The following is a 21220-nucleotide window of genomic DNA, read 5'->3' as shown; positions in this document are numbered from 1 at the left end:
GGGTGTTATAGCCACTTGTTGCTTTAAGCTCTTAAAGCTGTTTTTAAAGGACGTTTCAAAACCGTAAGATAACATTTGTGTAAATCTCATGACATGCCCTTCCCATAAAAATGGGTGCAGTTCAGGCTTTAACCATTAGGTGTCTCATTTGTTCCAATTCTGATTCCATGGCTACCATGTGCGTGATAAGCTGAGTACCAAGTAAAATGATGCCAGCTCTGTTATCAGAGCATGACTAAGCCTCCATTAGAGCCTCTTGATGAACATTATTGGTTTATCTGAATCTTTTGTGTGATCATAAGTAGATGTCTTTTTTTGTTTGTTTCAAGAATTCAATATCATCAAATGCTGTGCAGCGTTTAAGTATGCACAGTTACTGTAGTCACCTTTAAGTCAAATTTTAGAGGGTGAAATGTAAAGCTGTTCAATCACTAGCTGTGCAGAATGTTTCTTTTAAGACCTTTGTAAACGTAAATACGCAGCATGTTTTCTGCTCCGTTTAACCATTCTATAACCGAACAAGTTGAAACTGGTCTCCTGTGAAGCTTGAGAACGTTAACATTTTACTTCGTCTGCAAAGCATCTGGCATGTGTTCACCAAGCGCCTTGTTGAATCGTTGCTCTTGTTAATTGAAGTGTTGGCAGGAGCTGACAGGATGGTGCTTGCACCAGCTTTGGAGCCTTTTTACAAAACCCATATTAAGTTTTTATCTAATTTAATGACACTCATAAATTAAATTAAGCGACGGTGATTCTCAGTCATAAAATAATTCACTTCATAGAATGACTGTTTCATTTCAATTTCACTGACTAATGCATTTTTAATGGACATCTAGGAGCCAAATGCTCATTTGCTGGAGAGCTGTGGAATGAACTGGTTTTGTGCATGTTTTCACAGAAAAGCTGATTCATCCAGTCCTCAAGAATGATCTCATCCCTCTCGCTGTGTGTCCTCCTCTCCTGTCTAGCTCTCTTAAAGAAACAACCCATGCTTTTCAAATCAAAACAAGGGCCTCCCTTTGGCTGCAGGGCTGCTGTTGGAATCACACACAGGCCAAGCTATTGAAGAGCACACTGCCTGACGTTAAGCAACAAGAGCAGGAAGTAAAACAAAAAGAAAATAGAGACATTTCCACTTATGCTCTCAGATCTCATGTTATGGGATCATACAGACAAGAAAGGGTGAAGAAAAGCTCAACAATGCACAATCGTAAAAAATAGAGACATTTCCACTTATGCTCTCAGATCTCATGTTATGGGATCATACAGACAAGAAAATGTGAAGAAAAACTCAACAATGCACAATCGTAATGTCTTATGGTTGGTCTGATGTTAAGCTGTGGAATGAACTGGTTTTGTGCATGTGTTCACAGAAAAGCTGATTCATCCAGTCCTCAAGAATGATCTCATCCCTCTCGCTGTGTGTCCTCCTCTCCTGTCTAGCTCTCTTAAAGAAACAACCCATGCTTTTCAAATCAAAACAAGGGCCTCCCTTTGGCTGCAGGGCTGCTGTTGGAATCACACACAGGCCAAGCTATTGAAGAGCACACTGCCTGACGTTAAGCAACAAGAGCAGGAAGTAAAACAAAAAGAAAATAGAGACATTTCCACTTATGCTCTCAGATCTCATGTTATGGGATCATACAGACAAGAAAGGGTGAAGAAAAGCTCAACAATGCACAATCGTAATAATGTCTTATGGTTGGTCTGATGTTATATTTAGAAGAGAGTGGGAGTGATTTAAATCTGCAGTTGGCTTGTTTGGTGACGTACTGCAAAAACATCCAAGCAAAAGTACTCTTAAAATAGGATAACACTGGGGTGGGAATCTGGACTCTGGAGTTTTCCTCATAAGGATAATTTCTGATCCGCTATTACAACACTATAGGAAGACACATTCGGATGGATTATATTAAACCATGACATCAAAATACTTCTATTTTAAGTTCTTTTTCTCTAAACTTATTTTATCTTCTCATTCACAGCATGTGCCCTAGTGTGGCTTTGACCTAAGATTGTTAAGTGTTGACTTTCTGAAGACAGACCATCAGTTGTCCTACAGCCATTGAACTTATTGTTTAAAGGAGACGAATGAGTGCTGATTAACATCATGATGATGTCTTTTGTCTGCCTATATTCAGAATGGCCCCTTTCATTTGCGGATGACCAAGACCATTGGCAGAGTAGTGTGAGTGAGCCTTAACTAAAGGTTTGGAGCCCAACGGGAACAGAACTTGTTGGATAACCACATTAATTTAATTTGACAGTCCTGATTAATGTTTGGCAAAAGAGTTTTTGGGAATGTGGATCAAGTTACTGAGCAATGGAGCAGATAAAGTGGCAAATGCTTTCTGAGTTTTCTCATTGATTGATCTTCAAAGAGAGATTAAGTTCTACAGGGTTCTTTACATGAGTAGAGCAAGATGATAGTCTTACATTTTCATCAAGTATATGACATCCAAACACATGACAAATATTTATTTATACTTGACTCTGACTACTACCAAAGACTATAGAATACTACTAACTAGTCAATCTCGACGTTTTACCGTTGCCCATGACAACATACCGGCGCTACTAGCACGTCTCTAAAATGACTCCGCGGTGTCGCTGTTTGTAACGCGAGTCAGAGTCGCCAGTTAGCGCAAACATCGGTCGGAGCAACAGCGAACAGGTAGCGAAAGAGCTGGGTGGAATTGTAGCTAAATAAGTTTGCCAACTAGTCCACTTAAAAAGCGACTTGAATTGCAGCTAGAAATACATCAAATAATATTGTAATGTTATTTGTTGTAGTAGTGTTCGTCTTGTTGAAAAACCTTTTGTTTCCTACTTAGATGGACTGTTTTTTTTAGCGGAAGCTTTAATCGAATGTAAACAATATATAACATGTACAACAATAATAATAAGTAAATAAATCAAAATGTAATGCCATTGTATTTATTTATTTGGTAAATGGTTGTATACATAAGCGGGATAGTGTAACGTTACAGTCCGTTGGTCATCATGGTACAATACCCATCCACTTTGCTTCACCTGACTGACTGTACATTATCCTCATATTGGCCCTGCCACAGTTTATTATCACGTGAAGGTAGATAAGTACGTTTAATTTCATCACATAGTCTGAGTTGACTTGCGCGTGATTGATTTAAACGGACAGGCAGCGCGTGCGAACGTATATTAACGTACATTATCAATGTCGCGCTGATTAAATGTGATTTGTTTTTTGTTTTTTAGCGTGAAGCAATCACGGGATGCCTGTTCCCATCAACGAACATGCAAATCGGAGATATGATAAGCATGATCAACATTCAAAACTGCAAAACAATAACTGTATTTAAATAAAAATGATTGGTATCAACCGAATGCCAGATGTACATTTTTTTGGCTATTGGTACCGACGGTTCGGTTTGGCCGTTGGTAGCGGCTTGGGCAATTGAAAGAAAGGGGATGCACAGGGATAAAGTTGCCGTTGATCCTCTAATGAGATGTAACTCGATGTATAAGCCACTGCAGCTCAACATGTTCTGCAGGAGGCGGCGCATAGGACGGTCGGGTCATTCATTTCCAACTGACGAAGATTATTATTAAAGTGCCCCAGTAGACCGGGGCTGCCTTCCTGCCTCAATCGGCCATGCGTCTTCCGAATTGGTGTGAACGAATGAATAAACGAGGTGTTGCGGAGCGCTGTTAGCCAATGCGGATGTTCCTAATGCACAAAACGACAGCGAGTGGGACAGTATGTCGCCGAGCTGTCATGTACTGATAATTGTCCTGTTTCTGTTTCGGTCCAGACTTCCACAGGGGGAATGAGTAATTGCTATGTGGTCACTGAAGGAGGCGGGGATCTCACAGACATCCGGAATCCATCGCGGAATCCCACAGCTGTTCCGCGGCGCTGCGAGTCAAAGCGGCCCGCTTTAGGAGCTCCTACCGCGCGTCGTTATGCCATTCCTAACGCTGTTTATGGAGGATTACTGTACGAGACAGTCGTGCGTCATTTCGTGCCTTGATTGATACACGTTTCCCCATAATATGGCCGATCAGAGCAACATTCAATCCGCCGCCTCCAAAAGCATCAGGCCGTTTAAGTCCAGCGAGGAATACCTATATGCCATGAAGGAGGATCTGGCTGAATGGCTGAACACGCTGTACGACCTGGACATCACGGCGGACACTTTCATGGAGAGTCTGGAGACCGGCTGCGCGCTCTGCCGGCATGCCAAAAATGTGAACCGCGCCGCCCACGACTTCAAGACGAAGTATCCAGATGCGGCGCTTTCGCTGCGGATACCCAGCAAGGACGTGGTCTTCCAGTCGAGGAACGTCATGCCGGGATCGTTTTTGGCCAGAGACAACGTGTCGAACTTCATCGGCTGGTGCAGGCTGGAGCTCTGGATCAAAGATGTGCTCATGTTCGAGACCAACGACCTGGTGGAGAGGTGTAACGAGAAGAACTTCGTGCTGTGCCTGCTGGAGGTGGCTCGCCGGGGGGCCAAATTTGGCATGCTGGCCCCCATGCTGATTCAACTCGAGGAGGAGATCGAGGAGGAGATACGGGACCAGGAGAACCTGTCGGAGGCTCTGGGGGAGTCGCAGAGCCCGCCGAGCAGGACGTACAGCCGCAAGGAGAGCATCGGCGAGCCCGACCCAGAGCTGCTGGCCCGCTGGCAGGAGCAGCAAAAGAGAGTCCTGCTGGATATGCGCAACCTGGACGAGCTGGTGAGTTTCTCAGCTGTCAGCATACTCACTCAGGTTCATAATAATAGCAACTAGTGGGTTGTTATTATTATAGGGAGCTGTTGGTTTATTCTTAATCTGGTAAAACAGACTACAGATTGATACTATTCAGAACTTGTTGCATTTTATTAGTTAAAACATCCTACATGTCAAAACTCCAGACATGGATGTGTTGTGGAAAGTGAAGGATTGATGTTGATTTCTGGTGTCAGTGGTTAGTTGTGTTAAACTGTGTTTATATGGACCAGAAATGACATATAGGTTATATCAGGTTGCTTTTTAGCACTTACTCTTCCAGTGCTTCTACTTACTGCAGATATAAGTGGATTTTCCGTCAAATCTTGACTTGCACTGAATTTAACTTTTACCTTAGATGGCTCTACATCCCAAATGTATAGAGCTTGGGAAGAACCACCTAGCACATTGAACTCATTTTTAAAACATGGGACAAAACATATTGTGACAAAACTTTACCTATACCATAATATTTTAAATAGCAAAATTACACTTTGAAATTAATGCTATGTTCTTCTAGCGCAGTGAATACCAATCTTAATCTATTTCCATTTTCTTTTTATTTGATATAGATAATTCTACAGTTCTTATAATATATAAAAATAGATTAGACATTCATAAAAACAGTTAAAAATGATGTAAAATAAAAGCCATTGTCATTGTCATGTACTTGTCATGAGTTGATTAGTCACCCAGGCATGTTTTATTGTTTTTTAAGTAATTGTAACTTATATTATAACCATGTGTCAAACCTCTCATAAATAATAAAGAAAAATAGTTTGAAACATCTAAATTCATTCATTGAAGTGAATGCCAGATTTGTAAATATTTATAATTTGTAATATAGACTTTCTTATGGTTTTGACTCATATTGAGTGAAAACATCTTTTGTGAGAAAATGTAAGTAGGAAGTTTTAGCCAGACATGACTCTGAGCCTATACATAATAGATTGCTTTTATTTGTTCAATTTAGTAGCCTGTTTTGTCCCAGTGATTCATTGATTGGCATTATCTGGTCTTGTGAGTGGATCTTTGTGTGTGTGCAGGATGAAAGGTCAGAAAGTGTGTGATTTGTATTGGTGTGTGACATCTGAGTCTGCACATTTTCTTTTACCCAGGTCATGTGGAATGCTGACCGTCCATGGCATATCTCAGACTCACCTATGTGTGTTCTTGAGGGTGAAAGGTTGTTCCTTTAGGATCAGAAATATTGGACCCAAAGTCGCTTTGGATAAAAGCGTCTGCCAAATGACTAAATGTAAATGTAAATGGACCCTGGTCTGTCTGTGTTAGTAAGTTACTGAGCCAGTTGAATATTTATGAACATGTCCTTCTTATTTGATTAAGCTTCTTTGCCACAGCCAGAAGCACAAATATTGCTGTTTCAGAAAGATGCTTCTTCAGTTTGCATTGTACTTTTGCCAGTCCTGGTAATCTGCTCTCATCCAATTATGCTGACATTACAAATATGTTGAAATTACAAATATTTGGGAACAACAGGAAAATTTGCAATCTCCCACAAGCACTGGTGCACAGGGACTTAATTTGACTGCGTCCCAGTTTCTGTGTGCCACTGGACAGCTGTGGTTATTATTTCCCTCTAAAAGTCCCTCTCTTCACTCCATTTATGCTCTGATCAGCAATGGAAATTTCACTACTCAAAACCGCCAAACTGTCAACATCATCCCAAACATCAATGTTTAATGAATTAAGTTGTTGATCTAGTGTTGGTCCATCATAGAAACAGTAGTCCGCCCTTATGAGCTTGTAAGCACCTTTTTTTCCTGAGTGAGAACTGCTAGCATCAGCATGAGTTCAGGTAGGGTGAAGAAACAGTGGACGTCAGATGCTTTTATATCAGGAATTCATTCTATACAGGTTGTTAGAATTTTTTACTAATGTTAAAGTATACGGTCAGTGATTTATCTGGCCCAGTAGACACTTTGATTGGTCCCTTTTTACGGTTGACCCTGTCTGGATCATCTAACACAGCTACTCATCTTATCTCACAAGCCGTGTTGTTGAACAGAGCAGCTGGCTTTGTCCTGCAGAGACAGCGTGGATTCAGTGACAGGCAGCAAGATCCCCCTGAAGCTTCAGGACATACTGGGGCACTCAGCAGAATTCGTCAACCACTCTCTCTCGTCTTGTCTGCTTTAATAATATTGCTCTGTGAGATTAACTGCCCTTTGTAATTATGCGATTTGTCACAGCCTTTGGTCTTTGACAGGCAAGTTCAGACAAATCTTTTTGATTCATTTACAGTTCACCTTGTGACCATATTTGAGAGATATGTCATGCACCCACTTATGACTGGTTTGTGGGAAAAGTACACTTCAACACAAATACATTCAGACTTCCTCTAATATATATAATGCAGAAGTTCTGTGTGATTTATTTTTAATTTTTTTGCTTTTCATCATGAGATTTGCTTATGCGCTTTCTTGATTTAACTCAATAACACACTGTAAAGAAGTCAAGTCAACTCACAAAATGGGGATGCTTACTATATCAGTAGTGTATAAATTATCTGATGATGTAACTGATTTTTAAAAATGTTATTTGTATCAGTCCATATTGGATATATAATATTTGATATTTAATTGTGCATGCTCCTTTTCGCCAATTTTTACATTTGAATTACGATTTGGTGTCATGATGTAAGACTCAGCCTACTTAAAGTTAATATTTAATAACACTGTTAAATGTAATCCTTAGCAAGTCCATCTTTCCTGCTTTCACGTTTGGGTGAACTATTCCTTTAATAGTATTATTTAATATAACTGAATCTGTCTGACTATAGATTACACCAGCAACATCATTTTAATGGTCAGATCAGGTAAAATGATCTCCATCACACTGGCAACTCACATTACAGTCTCTAATTATAATTCTATCATTGTTGCCTTGATTATGAAGTTATTTTTTCACAGATTTACAAATCCAGTTTTTGTGAGTGCTGTCCATGTGACATATGAATGTGTGGTGTAATCCAGTTTTTTATCTTTTGGATTTAGTTTGAGGATTTTAGCTTGGTCACTTGGTTCACTGTACACATGTGAGATTCATGATTGTAAAGTAAAACAATGACCATGTGGATTATTCTACTTTGATCTTGTATTTCTTAAAGAGATTTCTATGGAGACAGGATAGAAGACTTTTGCGGATGTGCTTGGATTTAGTATTGGTAATCCTATTCATCCCTGTGGAATATGAAAGGATAGTTTTGATCCTCACCTTCTATTAGTTCCTCACACATCCTCAAGTAGACACACACACACACACACACACACACACACACACACACACACACACACACACATTCTCCTTCTGAAGAGGGTTTAATATTCTGAAATAACATTCATGCTGCATGAGGGAAAGCAGAAGTGTCTCTGAGATGAGTGTATTTGAATTACACAGCTATAGTTCCTCTTGATTTTCTTAGTTACAGAAACACTGAAACAAATACTCCTCTGCACCTCTCCCTCTAATGATGTCTTACTCATCTCTGGTAGGTTTGGCTGGGATTTTCCACTGTTGGATGGCATGGGGGGAGACAGAGCCACTGCTTCCCCCTGTGTAATGTTATTTAGTACAGTCTATTTCTGCTAAAATGTCTAGTCACAAAAAATGTATTCGTATAGTCAACTCTAATGCTGTAGAACCCAACCCAAAGATGAGAGAGAGAGACAGTTTTACTCTGTCAGCTTTCTCAGCCCATTTGTCATTTGTTTGTGTAACGTCTGTTTTTGACGCACTGTCTCACTGCATTACATCACTCATCATATAGTTGCACATACTCTTGGCTACTCAGAATGCTTTAAATAGAAATGCAATATAACATACACTACCGTTCAAAAGTTTGGGGCTGGTAGGATTTTTAAAAAAGTGTTAAAGTCTCTTCTGCTCACCAAGGCTGCATTTATTTGATCAAAAAATAAATGGACAAATATACAAATTGTGAATTATTTTTTTTTGTATATTTTTCTGTATATATTTGAAATTGTAATTTATTCCTGTGATGGCAAAGCTGAATTTTCAGCAGCCGATACTCCAGTCTTCAGTGTCACACGATCCTTCAGAAATTATTCAGTTTAATCAAAATGTTGCTGCTGTTTAATCAAAGAATTTAGAAGACAGGAGAACAAAATACTAGTATACTGATTGTTTTCTTTTTGGCACATGCTCCTGTAAACACAGACAGCATCTTGTCAGAAATACCAGATGAAATGACATCAAGGCACATGACCAGAAGGATGCCCTAAAATTTCTAAGACACCAGTGCCATTATATCTAACAGGGCTCTCTGTTCTCTCTTTTTCTCCCCCTCTCTCTCTCCCTACACCCCGAGGCCTTGACATTCTGCATCATGGTTTTGTCAATAAAACACAGCCCCAATATTATCTCTCTCTTTTTGTTCCTCAGACACACACATACATGTGTACACATATACACATACGCACACAGTCCCTGCCCAGAGTTAAGGAGAAAAGCACAGAGAGAGAACACACTGCTTGATGGTGCAGTGCAGTAATGTTGCCCTTCTTATTATGATCCAGACATGAATAATAGCTCAAATCATGTGGTTTGTTGAGAATTGTGCTGTTACTTTGCTGAAAGTTTGGTTGTTGCCTAGTGGTCAGTAAAATAGGGAAATTTCCCATATAGTTACTTTGGAGGAGAGACCTGAGCCATATCTACACTCTTAAAAATAAAGGTGCTTCAAAAGGTTCTTCAAGCGATGCCATAGAAGAACCATTTTTGGTTCCACAAAGAACCATCTCTTTCTTACCTTTTTGTAATCTGAAGAACCTTCTTTCGATACAAAGAACCTTTTGTGAAACAAGAAAGGTTCTTCAGATGTTAAAGGTTCTTTATGGATCCATTAAGACAAAAAGGTTCTTCTATGGCATCGTGAAGCACCTTTATTTTTAAGAGTGTAAGAACCAGAATATGAGAATTTGGCATGTTTGTGGGCTCTTTTGACTTGTACTATTAAGCAACCATCCAGGAAACCACCTAGCAACCACTCAGAACATCTTAGCAACCACCTAGCAATACCCTGGTATTGCAAGCATGCACTACTATGATGTTCTGCAGAACATTTTTTAAAATGATCATCTTGCTGGAACTGCTTGCAGGGTTTTGACCACACGTATGCTGTCCCACGCTTGTTGTGCTCATGGGTCAAAATTGAGAGATTTATGGAGGTAACTGCAATCCCCTAAAGGCTGAAGGGAACATGAGGACAGGGAAAGAGGGAGGGAGACTAGCCCGTGAGGCAGAGGTGAATCGAAGGACAGTGATAGCGAGAGGGAGGCTGATATCAAAGAGAGGTGGGGTCGAGGGAAAACGGAAAGCTTTGCAGCAAAAGATATGAAAAAATTAGAGTAAATGAAAGATGTGTGGAGGTGAGAGCAAAAGAAAAGAAGAAATAGGAGCAGAGAGAGAAACAAAACAGAGGTGAGCTGAGGACAGAATAATGAGAACAAGATGGATAGAGAATAAAGAGAGCAGCGGACAGAGTGAGGGCAGCTGGGATGATGTGTTGCTCAGAGAACCTAATGGCAAGGTTGTTATATCATTGTGCATTTTCAAATTAACTTCCTTTAAAAATAGTTTTCAGATTTATTTCATAGCGTAGTTTCAATAATCTTATTTATTTATTTATTTATTTATTTTCATTTTCGTCAATGTTGAAAACAGTTGTGCTGCTTAATATTTTTGTAGACACTTTTTCAGGATGAATAGAAAGTGTGAAAGAAAAGCATTAATGCATCCTTGCTGAATAAAAGTGTTAATTTCTTTCATTCTTTTTTTTCTTTCTTTCTTTCTTTCTTTCTTTCTTTCTTTCTCAACTGACAGAAAAGGAAAGGCACAATCTGTATTTAAATAGGAATCACAGTCATTGCGAACAGTAGTGCACATTGCACAAAAAGTACATTTGTAAGAGAATGAAGAGTCCTCTGCTACTTTCTACCAGTCATTGCAGTTTCATCTCTGATACCTGTATCAGTAACCTTACTGGCATCACACACTAGACCGCCTCTGGGATGTCTTCACCCACACACGTCAGGTTATTCCAGCATGTGAAGAGAGTTCGATGGCTATTACAGCTATTTTTGTGTTTTTATCTTTTCATTTACTTGCATTAATTGTGTTAATATAATTTATGAAAATCTAAGGTCATCATATTCATATTATTTGGAAGAAATGAGCTTTAGCAAAATAAAGCCTGCTCAAGCACTTGCACTAGCTTCACCCTGTGTCATAGTTTGAGTTTATGACAGTAATCCTGCCTTATGCTTCACTACATGTATTCAAAAAAGAGCAGGAGACAGTTTGCCAGAAGTGCCTGTACTGTACAGACTGCTGGACCCACATCTAATAGATTTTACACCAGAGAGATAGACAGAGAGACAGGAAAAGTAGGTCATGGCAGTTTGTGCTGGGTCAGAATCACACAAGCTGAGGCTTCGCTGTGAGAGAATGTCTCTCACTCACTCTCTCTCTCCCTCCCATATGAAAGTATTTCCCATATGAACTCATCTTTAGTCTTTTCTCTTTTTATGGTCATGCTGATTTATGCTTTAATTTTGGCTGCCATAGGTCATGTATCTTTCTGTGGTGGTCTACAATACTATTAATACAATAATCTATTAACAGAACTAGCGGTGTGGGCCGTATATGTCATTTCATACAGCACCTGTCTATGCTCAGCTTTTGTTTGTGTGCACGCATGTGTATATGCATGTGCACCCGTGTCTATATCTGCTCAGTGTGGAAGCTGAGTGGTTCCTTAGCTCTGTTGGTGGTTGATGGAATCACAGCATGGATGCCATTCCTATTACATTATGCGTTTAAATCACCTGCAAGTAAGGTGATGCTAGCTATTGTTGTGTTTTGAACAAGTACTATGGTAATGCATACATTCTTTGTATACATTTTAACTATATATATATATATATATATATATATATATATAAGTGTATGTGTGTGTATGTATATATATATATATATATATATGTATAATATGTAAAATCAATAAAAAATTAAGCATTTTTTGAGTTGCATGAACTGAATGAATCGGAAGCACTGAAGCAAGTAATCTTTACACTAGTGCGTTTCCATTTTAAAATGCATAACTTTTGCTACGGTTACGCCTGACGTTTACACTACCCCAGCGTTTTTGACTCTTGAAAACGGAGACTTTCGAAAACACTGCAGAGCCAGACCCCGTTTTAGTTTGAAAACTCCGGGGTTGCATTTCAATGTAAACGGACCAAAACGGAGACTTTTGAAAACGGCTGCCCACATGCGCTCTGCGTATCCTTGATGACTGTGTAAACAATAACATCATGCTCATTGTTGTACCTGCAAGTATGGTCATGTGACATGCGTTTTCGGTTGTGTAGTGAAGACGGAGAACGCTTCTGAAATGCAGTGAAAACACAAGTGTAGACGAGGGTCGTTTTCATTTTAAAACGCTGTTTTACATGCACTAGTGTAAACAGGGCCTTGATGTGTTAAATGCCTGTCAAAGTGAAAGAAATGCTTAGAATTTGTGAATTACTCAAAAAGTGTCTTTAGAACTGATGGCAAGTTATTTACAGTGGTGAAATCTTTTTCTGTCAGAGTTGCCTAGAGGTACATTTTATGGCCCAAAGCTCTTTCTTAATTCGAGACTCACAGCAATAATTCATTTCGGTACCTTTGTCTCAAAAGATTTTTTTTCGATATAAATAAATATAAACAGAAATGATCTGTTTTCTTACAGAATAAAGAGTTATAATTATTAATAGTTAAATTTATTAATGTGAATAGCATTGCTTGGATAATTTAGTCTTATAATAATTTGATAAAAAAATGTTAAACAAAGTCTCAATTGTCCATTTGGTCTTGTTGTTTAGTCATATGCTAAATAACAAAACAGCCACTGATTTCCCACTGCAATTGGCACTACAGTTGAGTTAAATATTTAAATAACTTAATGACCTCTATATGTTTTTGTCCTTCGTGGCCTGATATAGTTTTTCCGTGACCAAATTTTATTATGACTGAGATATGAAAATTGATTACATAATCTGTGCAGTAGATTGTGGGAAAAAAGAGAGAGGAAGACAGTGTCAAAAGTTATATACTGTAACTAGAGAGATTTTATGCCAGGTACAATTCAGGTCTTGTGAATTTTTATACCATGTATGTACCAGAAGGTCACCTGATGTTCCTGGTACTTGTGTAAGGTTATAGCTCAGTTTATCTCCCTAAACTTAGCATCAGTTTCATCATAATAAGGCCTCAAACAAAAGGACAAGCATGTGATAGTCTTATGCTGAAGCTTGTGAGGAGAGCTTTTAGTCTTTAGTTCTCCTGACAGGACACATATTTTGCTTTGCCCTTGGGCACAAGCCACAACAAGCCTTTATAGTGCACTGGAGACTAACCTTCAGATTTCACCAGTTTACAAAATGGCTTACTTGACTAAAAGGAAACAATCCTGTCATGGTAACTTAGTCTTTTCATTTATCTTAAGTTTATCTTAAGCCCTATTGCTCAGTTACTCGAAGCAGCTGGTTTGTCTGGTTAGGTCTCTCTGTTCATGTGTGTGTGTGTGTGTGTCGAACTTTCAGTGGTGTTTTGATTTTTGATGAAAGAAGGACAGTCCTTTTAATTAAGGATGACAAATTAGATAAGAGATGACAGATCTGTGAGAATGTAGGTGCGCATTCCCCACATGTTTTCCCTCTGTAGAAGTATGCTATTACTTTGTGATACAATCACCCGATCACAGATCACTGCTTGCTTGTTCTTGTTAAAAATCCTTTTTTTTCTGTAGTCCTTCCAAACCTGTATGACTGTCTATATGATCTTTCTTCAGTAACAAAAAAATATATTTTGAAATATGTCTCAGTGTTTCCTTTTTTGCATACAAAGTAAATCAGTGGGGTTCCATTGGACCCCATTGAATTTCATTTTATAATTTGATTTTTGAGTAAACCATGCCTTTAAGTGAAATGAAGTCTCTTCTTTTGGTTGTCTACAATGTTTTAGACCTGTAAGTGACCCAGATTATGGAATGACGCTGAATGGAATTATCTTTTTTTATTGTTTTGTTATGTGTGTGTGATGTTGATCTTAGCTTGGTTTCAGCTGATTCAGCTCGGTTGAGCTTAATTCACCCCCACTGGAGATGCAAGAAATGTTTCTGCTGTGCCAGATACCCACTATGGTGCTGAAGCAATGTGTTAAATACAAGGCATCATATTTAGGCTGGAACCCACCCAGTCTCTATCTCCTGATGGAATCAGATATAAACTTCTCAGCAAACAAATTTCTTGTACTTGCCCAGCTGAAACAACAAACTTTTTTCTGTGAGGGAGATTTTTTTCTTTGCTCAAACAGTACCATACTGTTTAAATATTGTTATTATTCAGTACAACTTACAATATACAATTTGCCATGGAACACATGGATATTTCACCAAAATATAGGCTAACAGTTACTACAATTTATTTGTATCAGTCATTACTGTTATATAAAAAAGATAATTGAATCGGGCTGCTTTTGTAATTGTGAATACAGGTCACTATTTTTCACCAGTTGAGAGTGTCTGTTTACATGGCACTCCTCTGAGATACTTAGTCACGCAATTACTGAGAAACAATTCGGCTATTCCAAAACAATCCACACCCACAGCCTTTTTATATCTTACCCGGAAGGGTCCTTCGCTTTTTACCCATCTGACCTTCTGCATTTCACCTCTGTCAAAGCATGTGTGAGTGTGTGTGTGTATCAGGTAGCCTGCAGTTATCAGAGACCCAGATACAGCTCACTATCTCTCAGATGCTCCATTTCCCCGTCTCCATCTCCAGGCTGACCGCACCCGGTGCTGTAACTTTGATGCTGGCTCTCACACTCCCATAGTGCTGCTATGTTGGTGGTAAAGGAAGCAGGGTGATAAATAGAGTTTTCCCTCCAGACTTATGCTCAGGCAAAAAAGCATGCAGCACAGATAACAGCACCCGGGATGGTCCAGTTAGAACCAAAAACACAACAAAGAGGAGGTCTGAATTCACAAGTAGAGCTCATGTGCAATTCCATAAAAACAACACACTTTCTTTTAGTGTTCATTCAGAATTTATTCATTATTAGAATTGTCATTCAATTAAAATAAATTATTGTGATCCATTTTTTGGCATCAGTGCAATTAATTGAATCTTTGAATTGGCAAAACTTTACTTCTAAATGAAGAGTTCATTTGCAAAAACCGATAAACAGCACTTTTTTGTTCACAACACAACGTTTTGTTCACTTTCAAGGCATCGTGAGTTCACGTTTTACTGCAGAAGCCAACAAGTGCCCTTGTTGTTTTAGAACAGAAGCCGATAAGTCCATTTTAGCGAATCAGCGCGCTGTATTCAGGTCAGGTGACAAGGCTACTTTCACTTTGAAAAGACGTGCTAGCTGAGAGGAGGGATCGAGGATGGATAATTTCGACGAACTTGATGAACCTGTGATATCTTCTTCAGGGCGAAAAAGGAAAATAAAAGCTGAAACGTTTTCACGGAACCTTGCAAAAGCAGCGCGTTACAATGGTGAGGGAAAAGCTCCGTGTATTGCGTGTAATCACATCCATAAAGTTTATGATCACAACAACAACAACGTTTGTCAGGCATCTACATTGTCATCTGAGGAGATTACAAAGATTAAACAAGTGTTTTTTTAAACTTTAAAACTTGAAATGTGGAGTTATCTGCTTTTGCCAAAAAAACTACTGTTGGAGTTACCTGCTTTTGCTGTAAAACTAACTTTTAATATGTAAAAAAAAACATACTTTCAATGAACTTTAATTTAGTAAATTACCTGTATTTGTTTAAGTTATTATTACTTAATCAAAACAACCCAATTGCAGTTTGATTGATATTACTTGGAATGCGCAATAAAAAAAACGTGATTTCTGAAAAATTTAATAAAAATAAAGTTATCGATTTTTGCAAATGAACTCTTCAAATATACATTCATTAAATCATTATTTATTTATAAAGCACATTTAACCCAAGGTTGACCAAAGTGTTATACAGTGCAGTATAATCAAAAGATAAGAAAAAACATTCAGCACTAAAAGCCACAGTAAGTAAATAAGTGTTAAGCTTCAATTTAAAAGCAGAAATAGATGTTGCAGTTTTAATAGATGATGGTAGGCTATTCAAAAGTTTAGGGCCTGCTATTGCAAAAGCTCAATATAGTGAGCAATCCAAGATCCCTGGACCTAAGTGATCTTGATGGGTTGTGAGGACATAGCATGTCAGAGAGATATCTGGGAGCTAAACCATTAATGATTTAAAAACTAAAGTTAAAATTTTGAAATCTATTCTCAATTTAGCCAGTGCAAGGAAGACAAAATAGGGGTGATGCATTCAAATTTACGATTGCCTGTCAGCAGCCTAGTTGCAGCATTCTGAACCATTTGTAAACGATCAATGGATGAGTGGTAGACTAAATAATAGAGTTAATTACAGTAATATGGGCATGATAAAATAAAGGCATAAATTACTGTTTCAAAGTTCCTCAGAGAGAGAAGAGGTTTAACTTTTGCAAGGCGTTGTAAATTGGAAAAAGCATGATTTAACCACAGCATTAATTTGTTTATCAAACTTGAGTCCTGAGTCAAACCAAAAGCCTAGGTTTTTAGCACATGGAGTAATAAATGAAGTTAGATCACCAAGGTCCAAATTTAGAAAACCATAGTTTTGGTTTAGTTTCATCTACATAATAAGTTACATCTAAATAAGTGGGGTGCAAAAGTCTGACACTTTTATTTAAAATTTTTCCAATTTAAAACAATTGATTCAATTCATGATTCACTGTTTTAGAACTATTGTTTAGAACTATTTTTATTTACTAGAGATGCACCGATCGATCGGCCAGGGATCGGAATCGGCTGATTTTCCTCATGATCGGCCCGGATCGGTGATCGGTCAGTCAGTCTCACTTCTTTCCGATTTCGAGCCGATCCGTTTTGTTACCAGCGGCACAGGCAATAACATCAGCCGCGCATTCTCGCTCTCTTCTCTCCGATGACCCCTTCTCTCTCACACACGTCTCATTCGCTCCGGTTAAATAGTGCTTGTATTGCGCATTATTTTAGTAATTCCCGCAGGTTTCGCGCTTATACCAAACGCGCGCGCACCACCACTGATCTATATTAGTGGAGCGCACAAGCCGCGCTCAGTCTCAAACAGCTTGTGAGCCACAAATACCAAAATGAGTGGCTAACTGCGCTAAAACATTCAAATACAAAAAAAATTATGTCAAAATGCCCGTTTTGGCGAGTATCCAGTTAAACACAGTCAGTTTTGGAACCTTAAATAGTTGAGAAAGAGAACGCATGTTGTGTAACAGTATATTGGGTCTGTGGATAAACTCTTAAAGGGACCGCAGTCCAATATTTATGCTGCTGTCTGTCATGTTAATCAAAGAACAAAAGACAAAGAAAATAATTTTCTGCTCTTGACTGAATACGTTTTATTCTTACATTCGTTTACATTAACTTTAATGGTAAGCATGAATCTGTATGGAATTTTTACAATGAAGACAACAGAAATTAAAGTAATCAAATTTGATTTGATTACTTTAATTTCTGTAGTATTTCTTAACTGAATAAAAACTTGCTTAACCTGAAAAACTTAGTTTCATAGCTCTCTTTATTCTATTGCTTTTATTTGTGCTGTTGTTTGCAAAATTTTTTATTTGTTCTTATTTTATTACTTTTTACTTGTGTTTTTTTATGAAAATAAAACTTTGCGTTGAAGAAAAGTAGATTTTTGTTTGTATATGCTGTCAATTATCGTTTTTAGAAAGAAAATCGGAATTGGCAAAAATCGGTATCGGCAGATCACACTAACAAAAAATAGGAAATCGGAATCGGCCAAGAAAATTGCAATCGGTGCATCTCTATTATTTACTGCACAATTTGTCGTTTGACATAGTTCATTTTATTTTAAAGTACTGTACACTAATGATTACCCATTGATTTTTATCAGTTTTTAGCCCTTTATATTGCTTATTGGCAATGGCAAACATAAAAATTCACAGATTGAAATTAATATTGCAAGCATGATGATTTCTATAATCATCATGAATCATATATAATTGTACCATACAAAAATTTTACTATATACAGTATATTTACATATAATATATATTTAATAATATATATTTCCTCAGCGTTATTGTTTGTGTGTGTGTTCTGAACATGGACACTCACTTGTGCTGCTGTCTTTTAGAAATCACACTGAACAGTATGAATCAGATTTAATGTCAGATTAGATAAATATGTTAACAGTGTTAATTTAATTTGTCACTTAAGTTAATGTGTCAGCGTTGTCAGCCCTGTTCATTATCATATATATTCACTCCCAACAGGCGTCTCCTCTCCTGCCGTCTCGCTCCTTCCCCTCCATCAGGTGTTCAGCTCTTTCTGTCTGCCAGTATATTTTTCCCAGGAGGTGCCTGCAACCGTAACACAGAGAGCACTCTTGATAACTGCAGTCATGGCTCTTGTCTCTTATCGCTGTTTCCAGAGCAGTGCAGAACCAGCATTTTCCACGTCTCTGAGTTGATTCTATCACAGATACATCTCATTGTCTGCTCTGTTTGCATACAGAATATGCTGCTGACAGTACGCATTGCTGGTAAGACGGACATTTAATAACGTCTCCATGTCTCACATTTGGTAAGGGTGGTTTCCCAGCTAAAATCAACACAGAAATACTATGAGAGCGTTACAGGGAGTCTTTCTGCTTCGGTTCTGCTGTACTGAATGGCAGAGCTCTGTGTAAACTTGATTCTCCTTCAGTCTGATGGCTGGAGACTTTAAACTGTGCAATGAGCATTAAGGCTCCATATTGTATACTTCTGTAGCATTTAATTGTTTTCTCTGATGTCCATTTATAATTTTACAGTGATCAAGTTTCTAGTAGTTCTCAGTGTCCGACTTCTGACAGCTATTTAAAAATGTTGCTAAAAGAAACACTCAGCATAGTAGTAACCCAGAACTCTCTTTATTTTCTGCACAGAGCCACATTTCCACACAGCAGAATTGCTTTGTGAAGGTACAACATGAGTTTGCTTTGCTCACATACTGCTTGTGTGAGATTTGATTGTAATAGGCTGTTTTTGCTGCTGTAGCTTTAAGATTTTTATATGTGAATGTCTCTGTTATGATTGGCTAACCTCTTCACATTTAAAATGAGTAAGAAAACTTGTATGCAGTGTTGATGACTTTAATGGAAGCATTTTGGTTTTGTCACGTCATTTGTTTGTGGTATAGATATGATGTAATGGAAGAAGATCATAAAGATCTTGAGAGGGGGGGGAAATAGCTAACCTATTGACCTAACAGTTGCCACAGAAATCTTTTAAGGTGGTCACTGCTTACAGACTTTCCAGAACAGATGTCTAGACAAAGAGAGTGAAGCATGAGAGAGGCAAAACACAGTCCCGGATTACTTTAGAGAGAACAGCCGAGAGAGTGAGTCTGTATTACAGCTCATTCTGGTTCTGTGGTAACTGTCAGACACATGCTGCCTAAATAGACATGACGATGGGTCTTATTATAAAATATTCCAGCTTTAACCCTCTAATCTTCCAAACAGGCCAATAATGTGGAAGATTAAGATGGGCAATTCTAGAGCCTCCAAGTTCAACTACAGTAAATCAAGTCTTACTGACTGTGTGTGGCAATAAATCATCTCCATCATGCCAGTAGAAGTCTGCTGGCTCCTGTCTCTCATCTGTGGCAACTCAACTGAATTTGTCTGTGTTGGAAATAAGGATAAGTTTCCCATGTGTTTGCACAAGCAGTCCAATGGAACAGCAAAGTGTACAGTCTAACTTTCCCACACTTGTAACACTGAAGAAAATGGCATTTTAAAGTATACGCAGGTGAACCTGGTAAAGAAAACATACTGTATATACAATATAAATGTGCATAACAATGTAAATAATAAATTATTGTTGCATTTAAACAAATACATTTTATGCAGAACTCCTTTATTTAAATGTTTTTTATTTATTTATTATTTATATCATTTATTTTTATTTTGGCCTGAAATACGACACAGACATGAATCTTTATGAGATCCATACCCACACACATTGGAGTTTTATTTGTGATAATTGTTACTTTTTTGCTGAATAAGTGTCTGTGTCTTATTCATCCTTTTTGAAATGGCTGAAGTGTGTCAAAATGTGTGTTGGAGACATTTTGCCTTGCTGTACGATTTTCAACTCTCAACATTGTTGCTCTCTCGTCTGATCTTGATTGATCTTCTGGACTTTTGCCCTGTTTGTTGTCATGGTGCCACACTCATTTATGAGAGAGTTTTCAAAGACCGCAAACAGAACAACATCAGAGTGAACTAGAGAGAATGAGCCTGCGCGAGTCCATGATCACCCCACCCAGTAATGCACTTTTGACAGGCCGACCACACACATACTGTTACGTCACTCTCTTTCACATCAGTAATTATGTTTTATGCGCATGTGCCTTTGAGTTAATCATTGGGCAAGTCCCAGATCTCATCAGGATATGACGCAACTTTATGGAATGGCTCTTTGTTTCACTATCTGTGCTTTAGAGAAAGTGAGTGAGAGATAGATAAAGAAAGAGAGAGACGATTTGTTTTCCCTAGGGAGTGATTCAATTAAGGTGTGACAGGAATTGGAAATGTTGGGCTCTTTCGGTGAGTAAGTCACCTCAGCAGTCAATAACAGGCCATCCTATGATGCATAAATGCATATAGGAGTTATTTTCTATCCGTTCAAATGCTTATACAGGCTCCCACCGTCCTTCACTCTCTTACGCACTGTTGAAGCGAGTTAAGGGATGTGACTCAGTGTTTCTCACAGGAAACGCCATCCAAGGGACTCGCGATTTCAACCATAATTGCAGGGGGCGCATGTGTAGTAAGCCCAGGTGACATACCGCTGCAGCAGACGCCATGAGCCCCAGCAGCCTCTGAAATTCCTTCAAGTGAACAGAGCTGCCCAGTCTGAAATGGCGCAGGGAAGACAAAATGGCCGCCGAGCGCTCCCGAGAGAGGCGGGCTCTCATCTCCACCGAGTCGAAGCACAATCCCAGATATGTTATAGACTGACTCGGGGCGAGAATGCTCTTCTGCGTGTTGACACATAGCCCTAGGGACTCCAAGTGACGAAGCAGCGTGTTTATATGGCTGACTAGCGTGTCCCGGGACTGAGCTAAAATCAGCCAATCGTCCAGATAGTTGAGAACGCGCATCCCGCTCGCTCTGAGAGGGGAAAGTGCTGCATCCATGCACTTCGAGAAAGTGCGGGGGGCCAAAGCCAGCCCGAACGGGAGAACAGAGTATTGGTACGCTGTGCCCTCGAAAGCAAACCTCAGAAAGCGTCTGTCATGCGGTGCTATCTGAATGTGAAAGTA

At 38.7% G+C, this 21220-nt stretch overlaps 1 protein-coding gene across 1 annotated transcript in view; it reads left to right on the top strand.

Annotated features, from left to right (window-relative positions):
• Positions 1 to 2638: 2638 nt before the first annotated feature.
• Positions 2639 to 21220, top strand: part of LOC107592306 (GAS2-like protein 1) — a 30454-nt gene continuing 11872 nt past the window's right edge. Inside the window, exons 1-2 of the mRNA XM_016281770.1 lie at positions 2639 to 2674; positions 3238 to 4722. Coding sequence (XP_016137256.1) covers positions 4036 to 4722 — 687 coding nt within the window. The 5' untranslated portion in view covers positions 2639 to 2674; positions 3238 to 4035. The remainder of the gene's footprint in view (positions 2675 to 3237; positions 4723 to 21220) is intronic.

This window comes from Sinocyclocheilus grahami, unplaced genomic scaffold (genome assembly GCF_001515645.1).
Source record: "Sinocyclocheilus grahami isolate Dianchi unplaced genomic scaffold, SAMN03320097.WGS_v1.1 scaffold152.1, whole genome shotgun sequence".
Taxonomy (NCBI): Eukaryota; Metazoa; Chordata; class Actinopteri; order Cypriniformes; family Cyprinidae; genus Sinocyclocheilus; species Sinocyclocheilus grahami.
The sequence above is the reverse complement of the archived record's forward strand: the minus strand, read 5'-3'. Positions and strand labels throughout refer to the sequence as shown.